Raw genomic sequence first — 21,904 nt, forward strand, 5'->3', positions numbered from 1 at the left:
TCAAAACCACTCCATGTAACTCAAGGAGATCTACATGCCGAAAGATAAAACTTATCCTAGAACTCGGGAAAACAATATCTGATCTATGAATTAAAAATGTTGTGCTTAAATTGTATGTGATCTTAAACATAATCTCTAATTCAGATAACCTTTTTCTAAATTGGTCATAGTTTAATGACGGAGATATCAGATAAAATCAAGGATTAATTTGAAACTATAATAAACTTTCCAGTGAGATTAGCTACCTCACATGAGAAACAAACAGGTTTTCATTACAAGATATTAATTACCTGATAAAGTGACTGTATGACATTCCGTATATAGTTGGTTGGTATGGGATAATTCATAGGCGTTGATTCACCACCAGGCAATAATAGCTTATTTGCACTAGCTAGTACTTGGTGTACAGATTGCGTCTTAGGTATAAAGGCTCGTGACATTCTTTATGATTAACCACTGTTCAAATGTTTTAAACGGGGAAAGACGTTCTTTTTTGGATCCAAGAGCACCTTCAATATTGTGTGTTTCATATTGTCGGTTAATCACATCGCGGCTTGAATAGAAGGAAAACGCTTACGTCGTCAAGTTTATAATATGTTCACAAATGGACACACCCAAGAACATCCCAATGAGACTGAAGCTGAAATCGAAGGAAGATGCGTGTCAAATCTATAAAAAACATTACCAAAAGAATAGAACGGTTTGCCAAAAAAAGTCATTACCGAAACAAACAGCACTGTTAGATATAATACACGACCTTGAAATCATGCACGGTACACTCAAGCCATGCCTTTCTGTAGTAAAATCAACCAACCATCCTCTCTCAAACTCGGCCTGCTAGACAGATTTAAGTATCTTTTTAGAAAAAATAGAGTGTTGGGTAAACAACTCAAAGGAGTTTTGATTCATCATTCAACTTTACTAGCATTTAGTAAGCTGCATCAGTACGGCATTAGATTGGCTGCATTATGCTGTTAAATTACTAACTTGTACTTTCTGTTTGCGATCATAATTCTATGAGAGCGTTGTCAACAGCCCGTCTCCAATGTATCAAAAGTCAACCGAACCGAACTACTGGTTGTAATATCTTTCATAAGAGTAGAGCGGTACGATGCTGTATGTTGCTATAATCGTGGACCAAATCATTTTTTGGTTCAAGTTCCACATCTGTCTCAGCAGGTAGATAAACTGGAGGTATCTCGTTATTGTCGAATTTTGCTATTATGTTGGTGTAGGGATCATCTTTTTTTTCATTTATGATGAGCCATTATGGCTATCTAATTCTTTGCAACATCCTACGCTTTAAAACCACTCTTTCGCACTGACTTTCTATATGTAATTATCATTCATATGCATAGCCTTCTTTCTGCTCATTCACAAAACCAAAGGCTTGTCTAGCGTTGTTAATAAATTGAAACGGTTTTATTTTGCAGATTTGGAGGGCGCACTGTTCTCATGCTGGTCATTCTTGGTTTTCCGTTACAGTGATTGAAGTGCCTAAAAGAAAAGAGTTAAGCAACGATCAAATTACAATAGGGAGCCTACATTTATCTCACTATTCAGAATCGACATCACAGGAAGCTTTGATCGCCATATGGTTAAACGCCCTAAAACCGATGCAATCCCGCACGCTTTATTGTCCAGTACAACAATTCAATGCAGAGAAAAATAGAAGAAATCATTAAGCCTGTTCTTGTTAAAGGAGACTTTAATATGGCAGAAACCCTCTCTAACGAAATAAATTCATGCAAAAACAAGACTTCCACTTGGCATCTTAACGAAAGCTGCGAAAGCCGCTAAGTGTTTGCTTGCTGCAACTGAACGGCTACCTCAATGGATACGTGCCGCGCGCCATGCCATTTGTAGGAGATATACTTACTCACTTTCCCCAACCTATACAGAACCACGTCCTCTTTTAAAAAATGTGCGAGAGCTTCTCTGGATCTTTGCAGACAAACATTATAGCAGAACTTCAGTCTGAAGGTGGTGGCCATCAACAGTAAAATGGCGAAGAATACCATCACTGAAAATACAAGCCATGCTATCAGTGGCAGTGAAATAGAGAACTAAAATGATGTTAGAATTGCATGATCTCAGGTATAATTCCTTTGTAATACAAAGATATTTTTGCGACATCTGACCATAACTTTGTCTTTCATAAGATATTACAGATGTGAGGGAATTCATTAACACAGTTTCTGTTACTTAATATGTATTTTGACAGACACTGTTCGTCATTACTTGTCATATCGGATAAGTGAACCGCAGCAGGCATTCTTCTTCGTATGTTGAGTTCCAATGGAGAGGTGATAACGTTGTTGTAACAATTTTTTTTCATAAATTGCGGTTTAGGATGTTAAAATGGTAGCTAAACCGGTTACAGCGAGGGATTATTCCAACACAAGTGTATGAGAGATATTGAAGGGTAATGCATTTATATTCGTTCGATATGTGAAGTGCTTTGAGTATGAACGATTGGTTGTTTATCAAATGCTGTTTTATCTCAAAGCGAATACATTATTTGTGAAAAAGTGTTGAGTGTTAAAGACGCAAAATAAAGCGGTAGTCAAAGTCGACGACTTATGTCGGATATCGTCATAGTGGATAATGATACAATAAAAAGTACGACGTGATAAATGCATTCGGATAAACTTAGAGAAGCACTTGCAACTGGTAAAAATGCTTCTGGGGCCAATTGTAATCCGTTCTGCGGGCGATATTTACTACCTTGGCAGCTTGACCCGCAGTTAAGCCTTTCTAATGAACTTGAACTCTTGGATACTGTCTTTCATTTAATCAACAATCACTTGGTCCTCCTTGATGTTTTAAGAATTCACTATTCTTTCTGGTGGCTTCAATTCAGAATGCATATTGAAGTCTGTTATTTTGCCTAAAGGATATGCTCCCTGACGTGTTTGGTGAGATAATAACTACAATACTCGAGTACGTGCAACCAGGTAGAGAATACATTCTACCACGGTCTATCTATATTGCATCTAATATAGGTTATATGTACAACATAGAACAAGATACAGGCCTAAATATAATAATCACCCAATAAGCATCTGAACCTGAAATTAGTGATTAGCATACGCGTCCTCAAATAATATAATTCCCATTAAACCTCACAAAGTAAATAATCCTTCTACTTCATCTGAAGAACAATAAAGACACCCAAGTTCATAGTCATCGACTTACAACTGTTATCAATTTTATGATAAGCAAATACAACAGAGTATCAACTCAAAATTAAGTCGAAAAGCGAGGTTCAACTTGGCCCTCACGTCAAAATTAATGCATGAGAAGTGTAGACATTTTAAGAAGAGCGACGTATTCGATTTAGTCTTGACGGAACAACTTGGAAGTTTTTTCCAGACTACAATTATGAATGTTAGAATTCAGTTAAATATCGACTCTATTGATTACAGCGCAATATATGCACACTTGAACCGCTTTTACTATTTGACAAGCTTGACGGTAAGGTTCTCAGGTCCAACGACAACAAAAATCGCCTATTCTTTCCTGTCAAGCATTCCAATGGCACACAATTCAACTGTTGATTTGTTCATTGAAGACGAGCATAATAATGCAGTCATGGCTCAAATAGCCAGCTCTCACAGCAGAAAGGACATTGATGTAAAAAAGGCTAGCAATCGCAGTTCTTACAGCGATAAAAAAAGGAGGACCCCTTCGCCTATTAGAAAAGCTATAGAAAGTGTAAAGAAGTTGAAAACACTGTACTTTGAACAGCAAGAGGGAAAGAATGACGATACTGAAAGTGAAGATATTCCTGCCGCCGCTGGCCAGTACGATAGACAAAAAAAATGTACCAAATAAGCAATTTGGATAGTGACATGCTCTTGAAAGACGTACAAAGTCAACAAGACGCAGAAAATAATATAAAAACCATCATAGCACCCAAGTTACTGGAAACAGTTATTGCTTTTCAGAAAAATTGGATATTTGCAACGCAATTTGAAGCTTACGGAACTGGACGAAAAGTTCATCCTCCTTGGAATGGGCCTGCGTAAGTAGTCGCTTCCAAAAAAAGGGGTTTGTTACTGTAAATCCATTGATGAGCGGAAGCAGTACCCCGTTGGTGACACTGATTTCAATTATTCTGAGTCATATTTCTCACCAAAAAGAATTTGACAATGCTGACTACGACTTGATCATGAAGCTGTTCAAAGCTTTACCAAAGTTAAAAGACTGGCCAAACTGCAATCAGATCAAGAATTTCGAAACAGTAAAAAACAGACTAGTTGCCAACGAGAGGAATTCGGATTTGATAAATCTGGCAGAGTATATGGGGAAGGTAAAAAAGGCAAAGGGGAACCCGCTGGGGTTGATTACACCTGAAAAAGTTGTAAGGCTCACCGCGAAACTCCATGCGCATATTAAAAAAGAAAACCAAAAAATAATCAATTGCTACAGATTGTAATTTGATATACCGCTTGTAATATAAAATTAATAAATCATAAAAATAACTACTGATATTATGATTTCGAGCCAAGGAAACAAAATTGTTATTTAATGATGTTATTCGTATGAGGCATAATGAACGGGATTCTTAAGGTTATTTTCCTACATTGATTTTGAAGTCATGCCATTTGGATACAGAATAATAAAAGAAGACTTGCCAAATCATTGTGTAAAGTGTTGTTACATGCTTCAGAAATCCTTGAATTGAGAGTTTACATTTGTGAAAGTATGTCTCTCTTCAGTTTGCTATTAAAGACCGATCAGAATTGCTCTATCGGATTTAATACTGGAGAATATGAGGAGGGGCAGATATACACAATCGTAGCCTCGATTAACAATATACCTTCTTATGTCTCCATGATTATGAATAGGAGCATTGTCCATGATGATATAGAAACCTTAAAACTCTTCGTGCTCGTTCAGACTATCAAAACACCCTCCAATAACATTAAATTGAAGGCCAGTGGCAGTGCATGTCGTTTTGATAGATTTGGCTGAGCCGGATAATATTCATACGGGCGTCTTATTTCATACTAATTACATCAAAAGGTAAGTTAAGATTGTTGTTATCTGCACCCCTGCTGTGGGCGTTTCAACTATCACTCTCTCGCTTTTCAGCGACCAAGCAGTTGCCCTTTTAAGACGGAAGAGAAGGAAGGGCCAGAAAAAATTGTGGCGTTTGTGACTTGTTTTATTTCTGACTTTGGGTTTTGCATTGGGTCCCTTTATTAATGCTAAAATAGCATTGAATTTTCTTTCATCTATTCTTGAGAAAAGCGGGCATTTTTGCAATTCGATCGATCTTTTAGAAGAATAAGACATAATGGCGCCCAACTATAAGAATAAGAACAAAAATAGAAATGACGATCAACCAAAGACGCCTGTTACTACAGATCCCCGTTTCGCCAACGTGCATAATGATCCTCGGTTTTTGAGACCTAAGAAGAAGGATCTTAAGGTCACTATTGACAAACGTTTCGCCAGTATGATGAACTCTTCCGATTTCAGTGATGCCCCTCGAGTCGATAAATATGGTCGACCTTTGAAAAAGCAGTCAGCTAAAAAGGAGTTAGAACGCTTTTATCAATTGGAAGATGATGACGAGAACGAGGAAGAGTCAGGCAAGACTGTCGAGGAATTGGAAAAGGATCTAGCTGCTGATGCTGAGAATCTACGAGATGAAACTTCTGAAAGTGAAGATGAAGATCAAGTTGAATTTGACACAGAAGATAAAGGTTATGATCCTATGCGTGGTCGTGGTGTTATTTCTGATTCTGATTCTGATGAAAGCAGCGAATCGGATGCTGAAGTAGAAGAGGAAGAGGAAGAAGACGATCTGGATGAAATAGACAAAATCAAGACCATTCATGAAGGTGAAGAAACCAGCCGATTGGCGCTTGTCAATATGGATTGGGATAAAATCAAGGCTGTTGATATTTTGAAGGTGATCAACGGCTTCAAGCCTGATACAGGTGTCGTCAAAAGTGTTACTATATACCCTTCAGAATTTGGTAAGGAACGTATGGCTATTGAAGACGCACAAGGCCCTCCATCAGAAATTTTCCAGACCAAAGGAGTGAAAAGTAGCAAAGACGCTAACATTAGCAGTAGCAGCAGTGATGAGGATGAGGAAGAAATTACCGCTGAGACCGTCATCAAAAATCAGTTGGAAGAAGGCGATGGTCAAGATTTCGATCAAGAAGCCTTGCGAAAATATCAATTGGACAGGCTCAAGTATTATTATGCAGTTATCACATGTGACAGCCCACAAACAGCTAAAACGATTTACAAATCGTGTGATGGTACTGAATATGAGAACAGTGCCAACTTTTTCGACTTGCGATATATACCCGAAGATATGACTTTTGATGACGAGCCCAAAGATGCAGCAACAGTTGCACCCGAAGGTTACCAACCTGCCAAGTTTAAAACTGATGTATGTTTGGGTTTTGACAACTCGACTCCTCATGTCTTCTCTTATACTAACATTTTTTCCTTCTTTTCTTCTTAACTCTAGGCTCTCCAACAAACAAAAGTAAATCTCACTTGGGATGAAGATGATGTTAACCGTTATCAAATGACTCGTCGTGAATTCACCGAGGAAGATCTCAAAGAGTTGGATTTCGATGCTTATCTTGCGTCTACTGACGAAGAGGAGGACGAAAATGAAGATTTGGACGCTTTGCGTGAAAAGTACAGAAAATTGTTAAATTCAGAAAAGAATCAATCAGCATTTGAAGACGGTCACGAGGATAAGGATGGAGATGAGGGTGATATGGAAATCACCTTCACACCTGGTTTAAGTGAAGCAGCAGCAGCAGCAGTGGCTCAACGAAAAGAGGAGGACGAAAAGAATGAAGATGAAACAACCATTGAGAAATATATCCGTAAACAGAAAGAGAAAAAGAAGGCAAAGAAAGAAAAAGCTCAGCAAATGGCCGCACCAAATGGTGATAGCGAGGAAGAGTCTGACTTGGACGATGAGACAAAGAACGACCCTTATTTCAAAGAGGCTCTACAAGAGATGGAAAAGGAAGGATTTGTATCAGCGGATGATAAGGCCGAAAAGAAGAAGAAAAAGAGAACAAGAAAGAGAGCCTCCAAAGAAGAGCGCGAACAGAAAGCCAAGGAAAGAGCTGAATTGGAATTGCTTATGGGTGATCAAGCAAAGAGTGATGGTTTTGATATGAAAGAAGTGCTGAAGAAAGAAAAGTTAGAGAAAAAGAAGAATGGTAAAAAGGGAAAGAAGACTGAGGAACCTGATACAGTTGACAATTTCGAAATTGACGTCAGCGATCCACGTTTCGCTGCTATTCAAGAATCTCATCACTTTGCTATTGATCCAACCAATCCTCACTTTAAGAAGACAAAGAACATGCAAAAATTAATAGAAGCACGACAATCAAAAATGAAAGAAGACTCTCAAATGACTGATGTTTGGAAGAAAGAAAAAGACGCTACAAATGCAGCTGAACCAGCTCCTGGTAACAGCGCAGAAACTGTGCCAAAGTCCTCCTCCCTCAAGCAATTGGTTGCCTCCGTGAAACGTAAAGGCGCTTTAGATCAGCAATCGAAGAATGCAGGCAAACGCCAAAAGAAATAAATTCATTCTCCTGTAATATAACCACGCATTAAAATATCGTACCGTTTTTTTTTGAAATTGTAATATATATTAGACATCTTTCTCAACTCATTTGTTACTATTGTTCTAAAGTCCTGATGCTTTAAAAATAAAAAAAAAACCAGAAAATCTCATCCATCATCCTGCGAGTATGACTTTGATTTCCACTTTATTGATTCACTACAATATCAATAATTAACGAAGAGTAAAAGTGAATAAAATGTCCTTTCTTATTTTTGAGCCTTAAGAACTCTCTTGACGATCTTTTGTTCTTCGATCAAGAAAGCACGGACAATGCGGTTTCTAACACATTGAGCGCAACGAGAGCCACCATAGGCACGGCTGACGTGCTTGTTGGTCTTGGAAACAGTGGCGAATTCACGAGGACGGAGGGCCTTGATCTATAGAAATAAGGAAACGAAGGATTCGTTGATTGACTATGAGTACAGACTTTTCAGCAGTAAGCAATAAAAGAGCTTGTAATATAACTTACACCAGCGAGAGTTTCTCCACAATCACCACAACGAGGAGCCTTGACAGGCTTCTTGACGTATTGGAGGGCGAGCTTACCACCTATAACAAAAAGAGTAATCGATCGAATTTTTTTGTTAGCCATCAACTCATTTTGCTCTAAATACGCTCGTAACTCGAAGGACATGGATGGAAATCTTACCGGGAGTCTTGACAGCTCTCCAACGGTTGGAACGGGTGTTGTAAGAACAGCGGCGTCTGTAGGTGAGACGTTGAGCCATTGTGAACTATAAATGCGTTCAACGTGATTGTCGAATTAAAGTAATTGTGCAATTAGCGTGCTATTCTGACTGACTATCTGTTTCTTATTCTATCCATCCATCGTTTTCAGAAAATTGACTTTATATCAATCCATCCTCTTCATATCCACTACTATATTAACCAAAACCCACTTCTTCCTTCTATATCCAATTGCAAAATCTCGCTCACTATATGCTTACCTATGGTTTTGAGAAAAGGAGGATCATTATACTGCATCAAGCTTTCTTTCATGTGTACGGTCTGGCAGCTGGCAGCACACCACAATCATTATCTCAGCTGTGGATTTCCTACTTTTCAGAGCGTCGGACAATTCTTTTGTTTTCGGGCATTTTGATTGTTGGAATTTTTTGTTCCGGTGGCCTTTTTTTTAAAAATCTTTCCATACGGAGGGAAATATCCCTGTGTTTGCCCGCCATCAAAATACCTGAAGCTTTATTGTTATATTATGTAAGAAATATCTTTAATGTTTTGCTAGGAAACCAAAATCTGACATAGAAACGTCAAGAATGATAGAACGCACTTTCAATTTGACCTTGCAGCAGCATTAATAAGTACATTTACCTTATATTTTAGACGATTTACAATTTTTAATGGACAATATACATTTTAAATTTAGTTTTATTAAAACATATTTTTAGAAAAGTTTATAGTATTTTGGATATCGAATTTGGATACTCAATTATTCAGTGATATTCAAGCAGCATTAAGGATGACATAGAATCGAACCCTAGAAATTAGTCTCTATCAGTAAGAAAGTCGCCAATAATGGTTTTATTGATGTTACCTTGCAATAGGACAAACTACAAAAAGCTTGACAACTTTTTTAGTAAATGACGATGTGTTCCGAGACCCCAACCAGATATTCGTTGGTACCTTTTTTGGACAAGAATTCCAAAAAAGGTTAACTTTGAATTGATTGACATCAAACCATAGATAGAGGGCTGAGGGCCATAGTATAACAGATACCATAGCGGAATGGGATGGTTATATTAACTGTTGTCAATGTTTTTGTATGCGTTCATGGGTGACTTTCAAAGATAAGCACTATAAAATATATTGCTTTCTTAGAGTCAAATGTTGTCTCTTTCACTTTTATTTCACGTTTTTAAGATACATACTATGACCCATGTTCAAAACAATAATTTATGAAAAGAAAAAGCAAATTTTTGAAAAGAAAAAATCAAGTGCTGTTAATGGTAACTTGCCTTTTGAAAGCCTATCTACCTAATCATATATATATGTATAGATTAATCATCGTGTACTGTTAGATGTAACGTGTATTGATTGCGGTAAAGGGGGTCATCACACCCAACAATACTTTAAATGTGAATTATATGAGCCGGAAACTGCAGATCAAGGTAAGCACCTCATGTGGCTTTAAAAGTTGGTAAATTCATCATTAGTAAGCGACTTCATTGTACCTATAGTTGGTTCGAAAGGCACAAAACGCAAACAGAACTTTGAAATCAGGAAGGAAAAGAAGAAAGCAAGGAAAGAGAATAATGAAGACCCAGATGAAGACAATGCATGTTGTACCAAATGCAAGCAACCAGGACATAAATCGGTGCGTTCTCCTCTGTGTCCTCAACATGTATTATCAAAGGCAGAGGTCTTTCAACATCATTTGGGAAGTAATTACAAGGCGTTTACAAGAAGGTTGCCTCTTGATAACTGCGTTTTTGGTGACTATCGCAACACATTCAAGTCAAAAGTTGTTGAAGCTTGTTCTGTTATCCGCAACTTGGTTCTTAGAGCCAAGCTCTTCGTGAATTATTACGTCTTGAAAAATGCCACTCTTGCTGAGCCAAAGTGTATTAAATGTATCTTTACACAAAATTTCTGGTACTCTATGATACAACTGGTGAATGGACAAAGACCAACAAATAGTAGGATGGTATCAGAACAATTATTGAGCTCGTTTGATTCTTTTAAAACGACTACCCTAAGATTGTCTTCCCTGTCAAGCTCTTTCCTGGACTTAGTCAAGCCATTACAGAAGCATGCACCGAAATTGCTACTTCCTATACGAACAGTATAGTGGAAAATTTTGAGGAGAAACTTCTCTATTTTTTGATATATAAAATACAAACAGCATTTGTGGTAAGTTGCAACTCAATAATACTTGGGATCTTACATGAATTTTCAAAAAAAGCTCTCATCTTGCGTAGTGTATGCCTTGGAAGCTTGTCAAAAAGGTCACAAGTGATTTCTGCTATCAAGATATATGCCAAGGAAAACCTAAATGGCCAACTGATGACTACCTTACCGAAGATATAAAAGCAAAGATCCAAACCTTCTGTGAACCTTGGAAGAAGAAGCTGGGGAAGAAAGTGAACATGAAGACATTATCCGCTGATCCTGGGTCTTTCGTACCCTTTTTGTTATCTTTGAACGCAGAATTTGAGAGGGAACACGATGATCATAAACCATTTGACGTACGACGACGTCCTCTTCCAAAATTGCTATCCTTACTGCCAAAGGTTTCCGTTCAATGGAGGTTCATTACCTTGAGCGTGAACGCGCTGTCTTCTTTTGTGAAACGTTCTTTACCCCGCAATTACCAAAGCCAATTAGAGCTGTTTTTCCATGTCTTTGATTTCAAGAAACTCCGGTACAAAAGGTAAGCATACAGTTAATACGGTATACAGTCGAGTATAATGTATGAGCTTTAACTTCTTGGGCACTTGTAGTATCTCTGAACTAACACCGAATGGTGATAACAAAGAGCTCTTTGGTAATATTGTCAGAACGGACGGGTTTTCAGTTGATTTTCTTTTTTATAAAAGACAACAATCTGGCCATGGTGCCTTGTTCCAAAAATTTGACCTCACTCTTGATGATTTCTCTCTGGATGAAGTTGACAATACTTATTTACCTATTACCCTGGATCCCGGAAGAAAGTCTGTTTTTACTGCTGCTATTGGCCTTGAATATAACAGACAAGTGCGAAGATGCACTACATCTGAATACTATCATATGACAGGGTCGACCCAATACAGTGCCAAGTTAAACAGAAAGAAGGCTGTCACAGGCATAGATCTCATAGAAAGTCAGATACCCTCGCCAAAAACCTCTCGTTTGGAAATATATGAGCTATACACTGCCTATACACTCAATAACCTGGACGCTCTCTTGGATTTTTATGGACCCGAAACTGCAAAGGACCGGTTTTCATTGTACCAAGGAAGGCAAAGAGCACCAGAAACTATGGCCAACATGTTGACTCATGGAACGGCCAAGTACAATCACAAGAAGAGAAGCAAAGCAAGGAAGAGGAAAAGACAGCGGAAGAAGAAGAAGAAAGGAAAGAATGCCAACCAACAGCAGCCAACAAAGTGAGTTTCAATGGAATTACATGTTCATCGTTTAGCTTATCCATTCATTAATACTTTTTAGAAGTGCCAAGAAGTGGAAGGCTGATAAGTATTTGGAATCCCCTAGAAGGGTGCCACTGATTGTGTTTGGTGCTGGAATGTTTGGCAAAGATGTAGTCAAGCTGAAAGGGCAAAGATGCGGTGTTGTCGGTAAACTTTTTGCAACTCTGAAGAAACGTGAAGCTGAAGGTCAATTGATTGTTGTCACAATCGATGAATTTAAAACCTCTAAAACATGCAGCCTCTGTTTCTATGATGATATGCAAATTGTTGATACTCCTGGATTCAAGGGTACCGGCGTTCTTCACTGCAAGCAATGTCTAAAGCTATGGCAGAGAGACATTAACGCTGCTATTAACATGATGACTATATCTCAAGCAGTTTGGTCCGGAGCTGGAAGACCCGATGTTTTTAAGCCAGCGAAGAAGAAAAAAGTATCGCCGTAATAAACACGGTTTTCCTTCATTTTGAGGATTTAGATCATTACAGGTAAGGAATAGTACGGTATTTTTTTCTTGTTTTTTTTTTTTTGTTTCGCAATACTGACAAGTTTTTGGGATTTGATTCATTGTTTGAACGGTTTATATTTTCGTCTACAACACAATTGCAACTCATCTAAAATGAAAATATTAATCGTCCAAAAAAAAATGTATTTCATCTAAAATATTAGTTAAAATACTGTAAGTACATTTACACCAAACAAGAGATTGGATCGCTTTCCAAATATTACATATCAATGATGGCAGCTCCGTAACGCTTTTCTGTAATTGTTGCTCTCTTTCAAAAATTTGTTCGTTGACCCAAAATTTTGGAAGAACCTGTTATTGAGTAAGCTGTTTACGGTTTATAGTGTTTGAGATACACATACACATAGTCGAACTTGCGGGCAACCAGCATTTAAAATTTTCTTTGGAGATTAAAAAAAAATCCCAATGGCGTAAAAGAATTGTTCTAGAAACATTATGTTCAAATATAGCTTTTCTGGGTAAAAATGGATAAATTGTTGAGTCAGTGTTCTTTATCATTTTAATCTTTACTATTTATTGTATCTTTTACATATAGATTGTTATCGTTATAATAGTCTACATGCTATCTTTCCATCTCCCAGAATTATCGGCGAGTAGTTCACCGCTTGTTGTCGCGCTTTACGGTCACTTAGAAGCAACCATTCATTTAGTACAAGTCATTGTCAAATTAGAATGGACAATTTTCAGTAGACTGCTAGCAGGGCTAATTTTGATCACAGGCACCTATCTCGTTTATGTCATGATCACTTTGCGACATGGTCATCACCCATTGTTGATTTGGGAAAAGCTCGGTAAACCAGTTGTGAAAATATTTCGACCTTGGACTTTTGCCTACTTGTTGAATTATAGTGACCCATATGCTCGCTCAATTGGTATGTCTTGATTTCACAGTGTGTCCTATTCATTATAATCTATGAATACTCACATAAGCCAAATCCTATTTAATTATGGCTTATAATTAGATATGCGCGTGTCAACATTTTCGCGGGGATTTTGTACAGCCATTATGAGAGTAAGCATTTCTTTGTTCTTAAAGCTAACTTAATGACATCGGCAGCACAGAAATTGACACTTGTCCGTTCATATTTAGGACCACCATAACACCCGTAACATACAGAAAGGGTAAATATCTTTTAGGAAATGCATGAGTATCAGAGGGTTTGGGTAACTATGTCAAAAGTTACTCTTTGATTGATCTTCTGGTTTTGAAAAAGAGACTTTTTTTCAAATGACACATGGATGTTCACTCATTATTGCTCTCCCTACCCTACCCGCATTTCTATCATTTAGTATCCATCCTACAGCGTTAGCAACATTTGCAGAAACGACAGGCGGCTTAGCTTTGATGAGCAATCTGAAGAAGAAAGATAGGGCCATTTTGAAGTCGATTACAATGGAAGTAAGTCCTCATTGTTCGTACAGAGAGGTTGGGAGCGGGTTTCTTACATCCAATATATTTTTGAATAGTATAAGAAAAAAGCGCGTGGTTTGTTGACAGCCACTTCAGACTATACCCTACCAAATGATTTAGAAGAAGGAAGGCATGAACTGAAAACTGAGGTGGTCATTAAAGATAGAATGCTAGATACAGTGGCGATTGGTTATTTAGTTTGGTGTGTAGAAACAAAAGACGTTTAAAATATACAGGGAGCTCCTATGATACCTATAAATTGAAAAGATCAAACCATAAGAAGCAGATTTGCTTCGCTTGTATTCTAGAATGTTTAAAAGACGCTTTATTGTACATATACGCTCGTTTTTTATTGGCCATTTAACCGTAGCACACAATGGCCGAATAAAATGACCTTTGCCTTTTTCAAATTTGTCAATAACGCTACTTTATTACTAATAGTCAAAAGATGGCTATTTTGATAAATAACGAGAGATTTGCATGGTAGGTCGATCTCTTCCTTGTTTGTCCTTTGTCAAATACTGTTGTTCATACTATTTCAACATTGAATGGACACTGATTTGTCACTGTTTTCTCTACCCTTCTAGTGCATCGTGCATAAGAGGTCATCGGGTAAAGAAATGCGATCACAAAGATCGTCCACTCATAGCCATTGTAAAAAGGGGGAGACAAGTGAGCCAATGCAACCACTGTCGGGTATTAAGAAAAACAAATGGATCCCATGTGAAGTGCACTTGTGCCATGTCAGGTGGTAAATTGTTTAATCCATCCAATCGAACTTGTCCTTTGCAGACTTTCATAATGCTGAGCAGATGTGCAATTGTTATTTTTTAGCGCCCAATCCAATAACCGGATGCCTATGCGAGGTTATCAATGATTGCAGCTGTGTTGCTAGCCATTTACGTGAAGTGAAGATTGATGACAATAGTTCAGAAGTTGACTCGACTGGATTCTCGGATGAAGCAAATTCTCTCGCAGTATTATCACCACAAGCTACTGATTTTTTGAATACTATTAACAGCGGCATAGCTGCTAACCCGGCTGACGCAGAACTACAGCCATTGATGCAGCCCACTTCAAGCAATACCGTAGAGAGCACAGCACAAATTTCTAAAGTACAATCGTCAGAGCCTCACATGAACCCCGCAAATATCACACAGAATGATTTCAACACATTTGTACCGCATATCCAAAATGCTTCCACAATTCTAGGAGAGCAAGATCAAGATTTGGCCAATTTTTTGTTTAATGACCTTGATAAATATCTAACATGAAAGCAGCAATAGCCCAAATTCAAGTTTTACGACCATACATCAGCTGATCGAGAATGTTCTGTTACTCCTTCCACTAGTCAAACAACGTAAAGGACGCCTCGATTTACGCAATGGAATACCAACAGCAAGCAGGTCTTGTTCTTGTGCAATCAAATATGTTTAACAATGCAACAGAATGATGGTTTAGTAAACATATGAATGTTCTTTATTTCGGTATTGTGTGATTCTAGAATCTATCAATAGTAATATCATTTAAAGTGGTCTTTTGCAAATCAAATCCAAATTTCTTGAATCCATCATAAATATCTACAATTTTTGTAGGTGTACTAACTACGACGACGTTACTAGTATCGGGCTGAAACATGTTTACAAAATATTTGGTCAGAACTCTTTGCAAATCATCTATAGTTACGTTCTATTTTGATTGTTTTTTTTTTTTGTCCGTGTATCAAAAAGGTTAGAGATTATGTTTTGTTACAAAAATAAAATGATTTCATTTTTACCTGTATAGCGATCAACATATCACGATTATAAGTGGCTGGCATCTTTTTCAAAACTTGGTTGACAAAGGATTGGAGAGCAGCACGATCCATTGTATTCTCTTTGGCTACCAGACTATAAATCACAGCACTCTTGGCTCCGTCCACGGATGAAGGGTCAATCTCCATTTGATGGTTGGCCAGTTGTTCGATTACATTCTTTGCCTGCTCAAACGCTTTGAAAGCATCTGGTGACCTATAGATAGTAAAGTTGATCAAGCCTGATTCAATGTTCGCATCCAAAAAGCAAGAGTAAGCTAGACCTCGGCCGCGAATCAATTTCCAGAAGATGCCTTCCATAGTATCCAAGAGTTCGATCATAACTAAAAGAGGAGGAATATCTGGGTCATCAAATTTGCTGGGCCCCTTGACAGTATGAAGGGAAAACGAATTCTCGATGGTAGGCAGAGTGACCAAAAGACCGTTTCGTCCTGGTTCTAGGCCAGCAGGCTTTAATACTTCCTTAGCTGTAACAACCGGCATTAATGGCTTCATGTTGTCTTTGACGTTATTAGCAAAGCCTTCAAATGCCTTTCTTGGGCTGGGCAAATCAAGTATATCACCAGTGACATGAATTCTAATGTTTTTTGGCATACACACTAAAGATTAAAAAGTAAAACGATGGTGTATTTTGTTAGATAGTCATTCGAGATGATGAATGTACTATGCTTCATTTACATTTAGAGCGATATTCATTCAAATCGTTGATGACAGACTGAGAGTCTTTTTCTAAACGCTTCAACATATCTTGAAGGAAAGCATTTTGGAAAAGAATATTGCGGACACCGTTTACAGATTTCTTAGGGTCAATTTGTAGCGCGCTTAAGCAAGCATTTGCCATCTATTAAAGTGATTACAATAAATATAATCGCATGCTTCAAACTTTGGAAGGATAATACTTACATTATGTCCTTCTCGCTTGGCTTGAGGGATATCATTTAGAATCTGTGTTGCCACAATTTTTATTCTTTCGGCTGCAAATTGAGTATTCCATATAATATTATGCAGCCACTCGATAGCTTTTTCATATTTCTTGGATTCTGCCTTAATAGTGAATACCACCAATTCCTTAAAACCAAAGCTGGTGCCAAGTGAAGCATCATATTCAATTGTATCTTCAGATAAACCCTTCACTACATCTTCGTAACTGATCAGCTCACCATTAATTTGTATCGGAAGGGAAAAAATAGCTTTCAGGAAAAGTCTTGTGTAGGGTAGTAAATGAGATGGGATTGAAGAGGAAGAAAGGTACACCGAAAGCTTGACAAAGCGAGATTTGACATCTAAATTTTCGAATAGAGTACGAAATGGTATGGTTATACAAATCTGATGTCTTTGATATCTCTTGCTTAAAAAAGCTATAGTACATACGATCATATTGAATAAAGAAAGGTACGTCAGCATGAGTGTCTGCATTGACATGATCTTGCACTTTGTTAGCACTAGTTGAGGAATAATTTGATGTAAAGGTAATGAATGTCAGTTATGTCAATGCATACTATGCTACAGTTTTCCTTGACGTGTTACATTGATTTATCATTGTTCCTGGCAGTGGTTACGTTAATGAAATGGATGGTGGATGCGGATGGAATTTTGAAGTTATCGAATATTTCCTTAGGAATAGGCACTTCGTTCTTAGCCTTGGCTTCTTCTAACTGCTTTTCGAATTCTTCTAATTTCTCTTCTCCCAACTCAATTCGTCTCTTTTCAACGCGTTCCTCTTCTTCCATGGCCTGCTGTTCAGCAAATTCGGCTGAAGGTTTACCGAACAAAATGATACGATAAGCATCAACATACCATCTATAGCAAATAAGAATTGATGAGCATGGTTCAATTTTTGAATGCCCATTCTAATATTTCCGTTGTTTTTTACTTTTTGAGGATATTAATCCAATCAGAGGCCTTATAGGTAGCGACTTTTTTGAGGAATTCCAAATCTCTAACGGCATCTCCAAGCTGTGATCCATCTGTATTTCCGTAAAGGAAGTCTGCAATGGCCACAGATGCTGCTGACTCATGAGCATCTGTTTCTGCACTGTCAAATAACTAAAGACGTTGACTTTTTAGTATAACATTTTTTACTTTAAAGTAATGCAAATTGTTGAATCACTTACGTTGAGTATTTCCTTTTCAATTACGGTAGCCATTCTAGTCATATCGATATCTTCTTCATCAACAATACGTTGCAATGTCTCGAAGAATTTGTTAGGGAAATTCTCAATTTCTTCCAAAGGTACGCTGGATGCAGTAAACATCAAAGTTGTTTTCAAATGATCAGTGATATGAAAATCAACATCAGTACACAAAGCGTCTTCTGTTTCGACAAACGTTTTTTGCAGAACAGAAACAGGCGAGTCAGTGAGATATACATTCAATACCTCCAACTCTTTTTGAGTGAGAAATTCCTATAAAATGCAGGTACGATTTTAGATCAATAAAGGGCTCCTGTTGTAAATCAAATTAAATGTATCTTCTCAACTGCCTGCTTACATCGTACTTTGGACCATTCCAAGCAATGAGAATGGTTCCCATTGATTCGTCTTCGTCAGCGAAAAGCACAGTTTCTTCGATATTTTTCTGCAAGTTGGGGAAGTCACCAGTTTCTATCCAAGGTCTTTGCATTTCCGCAAGTGGTCCCTTTTTTAAAATGGATTCTTCTACAGGCTCCAAAGTTTGCAGGAGCTCATCCTTATCTACTTTACCTGTGATGATTAAGCAAAGATTGTCCGGCCTGTAGTATGACTTGTGATAGTTGCGGACTGTATCCAAAAGTGATTTCGTAGAGTAATGTAAGTAGCAAGCCATGATGAGATCATCAATTGCTTTTCATACGTACTTCTATCAACAGAGAGCTCCCTTAATCTTTCCATTAATCCACCCGTTTCTGATCTATAGCCACAGTTCTCAGGGAACATAAGACGTTTCATACGTAAATGAAGTCTATCATCACCTAAATTTTGACATCCTTGCATTTCACTGTAAACAACCTACAGATGCAATAATCCATTCATGAGCAGATACAGTGAGTCTATTGGGTCATTAAAAACGATTCTATTCATTTGTTATATAACGTACACCAGCATCTTCACCCTCTCCAGTGATATGGTGTACTTCAGTATGATAACCAGAATCAGTCAAGGTTGGATACAAAATATGATCAATGTAGATAGGCAATAAATTCAGAAACCCTTTTGATCCGGCCGTTGTGATTGTGTAACAAGTATGATCGACATCTGTCCAAGCATTTGTACCTTGTGCAATCGCACGATTAGCGAGTGAATCAAGCACACCCTACATATGCACAATATGAAAAAATCTTAGAAGTCATAATAATCGATTCACTAGAATGCAACACAATTCTACCTTGTAAGGATATTGCTCACTTCCGAGAAACACAAGACTGTGGTATTATCAGTATAACAACTCGAATCGTTAAATTACAGTAGCCCCAAAGTTGAGTGGGCAATTTCATGATATACTTTACTGTTCTAGGGTATGAGGACATCCATAATCATCAAAGCTTTCAGTAGCTAGAGCAAAATATCCATTTACCAGTGGGGCTATAATAATAGATAATGATGAACGTAGAGGCAATGAATATCTTTGTTATTCACGTTTCACGTTTGAATGATTCTTGGCGAACCTTCAATATCGGCCAACATGACAGTTAAACCTGTCTTTTCGCTCTTAAGCTTAGTGAACGTCACACCAAATTCTGTAGGCACAGTACAGACTTCTTCAAAATTGGTCATTCTTGAAAGTAAAGATCGTAAAAGAAAAGAAGTGAAGAAAGACAAAAACGGAAAAGCAAATCGGCTTTTGTTAGCAGTTTTATGCTTAAAGTTTGACAACCTTGAATGTTTCAATTTCTTCGCGCTACCCAAATGCGGGACCGTCACATTGGCAACACAGACGTTAGAGAGACCTGTGCATTGAGAGGAAGGTCAAATTTTATTATTTTCTTCCCTCTATTGAAGGATAATGTCCTTTTCGCTATATGGAAATCTCCCACCGGCAAAAACAGAAAAGGGGGCCGATGACAAGAAAGAAACAACCTCTACAACTTCCAACGTAAGCAGTCTATATTCCTCTCTTCCACCGCCAGATACAAGCTCCATCACTCCTAGTGATGCGACCATTTCAAAAGAACAGCCAACAACAGCCAATACGAGCGAGCAAATGGCATCTAGTACAACAACCACTACACCGACAGGTAAACAATAAACTCCCACACACTCAATTACACATCTATGGGTTTGAACTATTCATGGTGAACTAAAATTACAGTAATAAAAAAAAAAAGGTTGGTCAGCAGTGAATAAATTTAGACCAGTATTACGAAGGCCAACTATTCAGGCCAAGCCAAAGTTGAATAAGCCTTTCATCCCTGCTGGTGCAACAGTTGTATATGAAAAAACTGTTACAAAGGAAGAGAAAGAGTTGGAGCAGACAAATAAGGCTGCTGCTGCTGATAACAATCAACAACAGCCGATAGGACAAACATCAGCAGCAGGAGCAGCAAAAGCTGACACTATAGCGGACAATATCGATCTAGGTGCTGTTCCTACGTTGATAACCACTGCAGATGACGTGAATGGTTTTCGAGCTCTACAACAGCAAAAAAAGAAAAAAGGGAAGAAAGGCAAAGGTGGTCAACAGCAGCAGCAGCAGCAAGCTCCAGTATTCAATATGTTAGAGGATTATGATCCCAACAGACCGAACGACTACGAGCAATACAAAGAAGAACGCAAACAGGCGAAAGAGATGCAAAAGAGAAAACGAGAATGGGAGAGAAGACAGCGCGAAGAGGAAGAGCAACAACGAGCTTTAGACTATAGAACGCAGAGTCGCTCTTGGTCAAGATCCAGATCACGATCCCGATCGACGTCTAGATCGAGATCCGGAACACCGCCATACCACCGTCGTTCGCATTCGAGGTCATATTCAAGGTCAAGATCGAGGTCTCGTTCAGGCTCTCGCTCGCCTTATCATCATCGATCACCGTCACCTCCCGCTGATTGTAAGTAAAAATGGACCATCCTCCGTTTGCAGTTGAGCTTTTCACTAAATTACTTAATAGCGAATCCATTAGTGTCAGCACCTGCGAAAATTAATGTGAATGAAACTGCTGAAGAAGCCTATATGCGAAGATTAAGAATGAGCCAGCAACAATCACAACCAGCAGCACCACCATCACAATTACCATCTATACCCACAGAACAAAGGTAATATCTGATAGCAACCGTTGAAGGGAATGTATGTCAAAAAAATCGTACCCGTGTATTTATACTGTCTTTCTTTCAACACTAGTATAAGAGAGCCACATCCAGCGCATGATATTGCTCGAAAGCTGTTAGCCAAGCATGGATTTGCGGAAGAAGGTATAGCATCGAGAATATATTAAGTTGCAATGATAAAACTTGGAGGCTGGAAGTTGACTCGTTCAATTATCGTAGGGAATAACAGCAAAGCTACTCGAGTCATTTTACTCACAAATATGGTTGGTCCTGGAGAAGTGGATGATATGTTACAAGAAGAAACAGCTGATGAATGCTCCAAATATGGTAAAGTGGAACGCTGCTTGATTTTTGAGGTAAATTAATTTTAATATGGCCTTCTTGCGTATCTTTGAAATACACTAACTATTGGACAAACTACTACTTCATTTAAATCAAAGGTGCCTAAAGGGCAAATACCAGATGACCGTGCTGTTCGAATCTTTGTTCAATTTTCGGATACTGAAGCGGCCCAGAGAGCGATAAATGATTTAAATGGAAGATACTTCGGTGGACGAGTGGTCACTGCCACCTTTTTTGACGATGAAAGATTTAATAGCTTGAATTTAGCCCCTACAAAAGAAGAGTTAGGCCTTTGATACACAATATTTGTCACAAAGTAAATAGAGTTCGTATTATTACTATATCAGCAATAACGTTAGTTCACATGTCTGACTATATTGAGAGCTGGGGAGCGACTGCAGAGTTTCTGAATGCCAAAGAGCATAAATAAAGACTTTCTATTATCTGCAAAAAGCATAGCCATTTCTTGTGCTTTTAAGCTCTACCATTACTGCTTTTTTTTATATAAAGGTCATATCAAGCTCAAGAGCTCGTTTATAGAACATAGACCATTGAGTATCCGACTTAGGGATGTAGTCCAACTTAATTCTAGCGTATGGCTGATGTCCATCCCAAAAATATCCCCTGATGTATTTCTACGATGCATAGACCAACTTTCACCGTTACGGCTAGGTAATTTGAGCATCTACTGAAATACGCGTACAATTCTTCAATATGTTCAGAGGGCAACATATTCTAGTTAAAGAAATATTCATTATCATCGATGTATATGCCTAGATCTGCAGTCTAATTGGAGAAGTAAAGA

At 38.1% G+C, this 21,904-nt stretch overlaps 14 protein-coding genes across 14 annotated transcripts; 12 read left to right on the forward strand and 2 right to left on the reverse strand.

The window, feature by feature from the left end:
* Positions 1-3,294: 3,294 nt before the first annotated feature.
* BDF20DRAFT_837679 (uncharacterized protein) lies at positions 3,295-4,446 on the forward strand (the record flags this gene model as incomplete). Its single annotated transcript, XM_053079077.1, has 4 exons — positions 3,295-3,806; positions 3,851-4,027; positions 4,081-4,315; positions 4,435-4,446. 4 exons carry the CDS (start codon positions 3,295-3,297, stop codon positions 4,444-4,446), a joined length of 936 nt encoding a protein of 311 aa, XP_052934431.1.
* Positions 4,447-5,305: 859 nt separating this feature from the next.
* On the forward strand, positions 5,306-7,585 carry BDF20DRAFT_915173 (uncharacterized protein; the record flags this gene model as incomplete). The annotated part of the gene is made up of 2 exons (XM_053084285.1): positions 5,306-6,418; positions 6,500-7,585. The coding sequence occupies 2 exons, from the start codon at positions 5,306-5,308 to the stop codon at positions 7,583-7,585; spliced, it is 2,199 nt and encodes a 732-aa protein (XP_052934432.1).
* Positions 7,586-7,728: 143 nt separating this feature from the next.
* Positions 7,729-8,370, reverse strand: BDF20DRAFT_883964 (60S ribosomal protein L34-B). The gene is made up of 3 exons (XM_053081834.1): positions 8,277-8,370; positions 8,097-8,176; positions 7,729-8,004 (listed from the first exon to the last, which is right to left on the reverse strand). The coding sequence occupies exons 1-3, from the start codon at positions 8,353-8,355 to the stop codon at positions 7,834-7,836; spliced, it is 330 nt and encodes a 109-aa protein (XP_052934433.1). The 5' UTR covers positions 8,356-8,370; the 3' UTR covers positions 7,729-7,833.
* BDF20DRAFT_883966 (uncharacterized protein) lies at positions 8,371-9,049 on the forward strand. The gene is made up of 2 exons (XM_053081835.1): positions 8,371-8,842; positions 8,901-9,049. The coding sequence occupies exons 1-2, from the start codon at positions 8,567-8,569 to the stop codon at positions 9,003-9,005; spliced, it is 381 nt and encodes a 126-aa protein (XP_052934434.1). The 5' UTR covers positions 8,371-8,566; the 3' UTR covers positions 9,006-9,049.
* Positions 9,050-9,314: 265 nt separating this feature from the next.
* BDF20DRAFT_883973 (uncharacterized protein) lies at positions 9,315-9,524 on the forward strand (the record flags this gene model as incomplete). The annotated part of the gene is made up of 1 exon (XM_053081836.1): positions 9,315-9,524. A coding segment is annotated over one exon (156 nt), but the record flags the coding sequence as incomplete, so codon positions are not given.
* BDF20DRAFT_883974 (uncharacterized protein) lies at positions 9,511-9,880 on the forward strand (the record flags this gene model as incomplete). Its single annotated transcript, XM_053081837.1, has 2 exons — positions 9,511-9,591; positions 9,664-9,880. Coding segments are annotated over exons 1-2 (174 nt in total), but the record flags the coding sequence as incomplete, so codon positions are not given.
* A 149-nt stretch (positions 9,881-10,029) lies between these two features.
* BDF20DRAFT_883985 (uncharacterized protein) lies at positions 10,030-11,107 on the forward strand (the record flags this gene model as incomplete). Its single annotated transcript, XM_053081838.1, has 4 exons — positions 10,030-10,289; positions 10,343-10,495; positions 10,564-10,929; positions 11,086-11,107. Coding segments are annotated over exons 1-3 (564 nt in total), but the record flags the coding sequence as incomplete, so codon positions are not given.
* Positions 10,993-11,580, forward strand: BDF20DRAFT_883990 (uncharacterized protein; the record flags this gene model as incomplete). The annotated part of the gene is made up of 1 exon (XM_053081839.1): positions 10,993-11,580. A coding segment is annotated over exon 1 (349 nt), but the record flags the coding sequence as incomplete, so codon positions are not given.
* Positions 11,581-11,830: 250 nt separating this feature from the next.
* On the forward strand, positions 11,831-12,137 carry BDF20DRAFT_883995 (uncharacterized protein; the record flags this gene model as incomplete). Its single annotated transcript, XM_053081840.1, has 1 exon — positions 11,831-12,137. A coding segment is annotated over exon 1 (226 nt), but the record flags the coding sequence as incomplete, so codon positions are not given.
* Positions 12,138-12,780: 643 nt separating this feature from the next.
* BDF20DRAFT_884000 (uncharacterized protein) lies at positions 12,781-14,110 on the forward strand. The gene is made up of 5 exons (XM_053081841.1): positions 12,781-13,168; positions 13,259-13,308; positions 13,387-13,418; positions 13,587-13,695; positions 13,764-14,110. Exons 1-5 carry the CDS (start codon positions 12,856-12,858, stop codon positions 13,932-13,934), a joined length of 675 nt encoding a protein of 224 aa, XP_052934440.1. The 5' UTR covers positions 12,781-12,855; the 3' UTR covers positions 13,935-14,110.
* Positions 14,111-14,196: 86 nt separating this feature from the next.
* Positions 14,197-15,094, forward strand: BDF20DRAFT_672026 (uncharacterized protein). Its single transcript, XM_053076003.1, has one exon. It carries the CDS (start codon positions 14,520-14,522, stop codon positions 14,979-14,981), a length of 462 nt encoding a protein of 153 aa, XP_052934441.1. The 5' UTR covers positions 14,197-14,519; the 3' UTR covers positions 14,982-15,094.
* Positions 14,299-14,448, forward strand: BDF20DRAFT_791876 (uncharacterized protein; the record flags this gene model as incomplete). The annotated part of the gene is made up of 1 exon (XM_053076205.1): positions 14,299-14,448. A coding segment is annotated over one exon (150 nt), but the record flags the coding sequence as incomplete, so codon positions are not given.
* A 281-nt stretch (positions 15,095-15,375) lies between the features above and the next one.
* Positions 15,376-19,305, reverse strand: BDF20DRAFT_884024 (Metalloenzyme, LuxS/M16 peptidase-like protein). The gene is made up of 13 exons (XM_053081842.1): positions 19,164-19,305; positions 19,005-19,080; positions 18,884-18,920; positions 18,596-18,811; positions 18,357-18,507; positions 18,011-18,279; positions 17,635-17,925; positions 17,394-17,566; positions 17,048-17,320; positions 16,892-16,962; positions 16,424-16,803; positions 16,199-16,361; positions 15,376-16,119 (listed from the first exon to the last, which is right to left on the reverse strand). The coding sequence occupies exons 1-13, from the start codon at positions 19,270-19,272 to the stop codon at positions 15,446-15,448; spliced, it is 2,883 nt and encodes a 960-aa protein (XP_052934443.1). The 5' UTR covers positions 19,273-19,305; the 3' UTR covers positions 15,376-15,445.
* Positions 19,306-21,799, forward strand: BDF20DRAFT_884028 (uncharacterized protein). Its single transcript, XM_053081843.1, has 6 exons — positions 19,306-19,733; positions 19,824-20,540; positions 20,601-20,745; positions 20,831-20,901; positions 20,977-21,113; positions 21,198-21,799. The coding sequence occupies exons 1-6, from the start codon at positions 19,502-19,504 to the stop codon at positions 21,393-21,395; spliced, it is 1,500 nt and encodes a 499-aa protein (XP_052934444.1). The 5' UTR covers positions 19,306-19,501; the 3' UTR covers positions 21,396-21,799.
* The last annotated feature ends 105 nt before the right edge of the window (positions 21,800-21,904 follow it).

Source organism: Mycotypha africana (assembly GCF_025528875.1).
Source record: "Mycotypha africana strain NRRL 2978 chromosome Unknown BDF20scaffold_8, whole genome shotgun sequence".
In the NCBI taxonomy this organism is placed as follows: domain Eukaryota; kingdom Fungi; phylum Mucoromycota; class Mucoromycetes; order Mucorales; family Mycotyphaceae; genus Mycotypha; species Mycotypha africana.

Coding starts and splice junctions, on each gene's coding strand:
- BDF20DRAFT_883964 (XM_053081834.1), bottom strand. CDS start 8,355: ATGGCTCAACGTCTCACCTACAGACGCCGCTGTTCTTACAACACCCGT. Junction 8,177..8,276: donor GAGAGCTGTCAAGACTCCCG/GTAAGATTTCCA, acceptor TTTTTGTTATAG/GTGGTAAGCTCGCCCTCCAA. Junction 8,005..8,096: donor GTGGAGAAACTCTCGCTGGT/GTAAGTTATATT, acceptor TTATTTCTATAG/ATCAAGGCCCTCCGTCCTCG.
- BDF20DRAFT_883966 (XM_053081835.1), top strand. CDS start 8,567: ATGCTTACCTATGGTTTTGAGAAAAGGAGGATCATTATACTGCATCAA. Junction 8,843..8,900: donor AAGCTTTATTGTTATATTAT/GTAAGAAATATC, acceptor AGAAACGTCAAG/AATGATAGAACGCACTTTCA.
- BDF20DRAFT_884000 (XM_053081841.1), top strand. CDS start 12,856: ATGCTATCTTTCCATCTCCCAGAATTATCGGCGAGTAGTTCACCGCTT. Junction 13,169..13,258: donor CCCATATGCTCGCTCAATTG/GTATGTCTTGAT, acceptor GCTTATAATTAG/ATATGCGCGTGTCAACATTT. Junction 13,696..13,763: donor TGAAGTCGATTACAATGGAA/GTAAGTCCTCAT, acceptor ATTTTTGAATAG/TATAAGAAAAAAGCGCGTGG.
- BDF20DRAFT_672026 (XM_053076003.1), top strand. CDS start 14,520: ATGTGCAATTGTTATTTTTTAGCGCCCAATCCAATAACCGGATGCCTA.
- BDF20DRAFT_884024 (XM_053081842.1), bottom strand. CDS start 19,272: ATGACCAATTTTGAAGAAGTCTGTACTGTGCCTACAGAATTTGGTGTG. Junction 18,921..19,004: donor TGTCCTCATACCCTAGAACA/GTAAAGTATATC, acceptor ATAATACCACAG/TCTTGTGTTTCTCGGAAGTG. Junction 17,567..17,634: donor TTGAAAAGGAAATACTCAAC/GTAAGTGATTCA, acceptor CAACGTCTTTAG/TTATTTGACAGTGCAGAAAC.
- BDF20DRAFT_884028 (XM_053081843.1), top strand. CDS start 19,502: ATGTCCTTTTCGCTATATGGAAATCTCCCACCGGCAAAAACAGAAAAG. Junction 19,734..19,823: donor AACAACCACTACACCGACAG/GTAAACAATAAA, acceptor AAAAAAAAAAAG/GTTGGTCAGCAGTGAATAAA. Junction 20,541..20,600: donor ACCGTCACCTCCCGCTGATT/GTAAGTAAAAAT, acceptor ATTACTTAATAG/CGAATCCATTAGTGTCAGCA.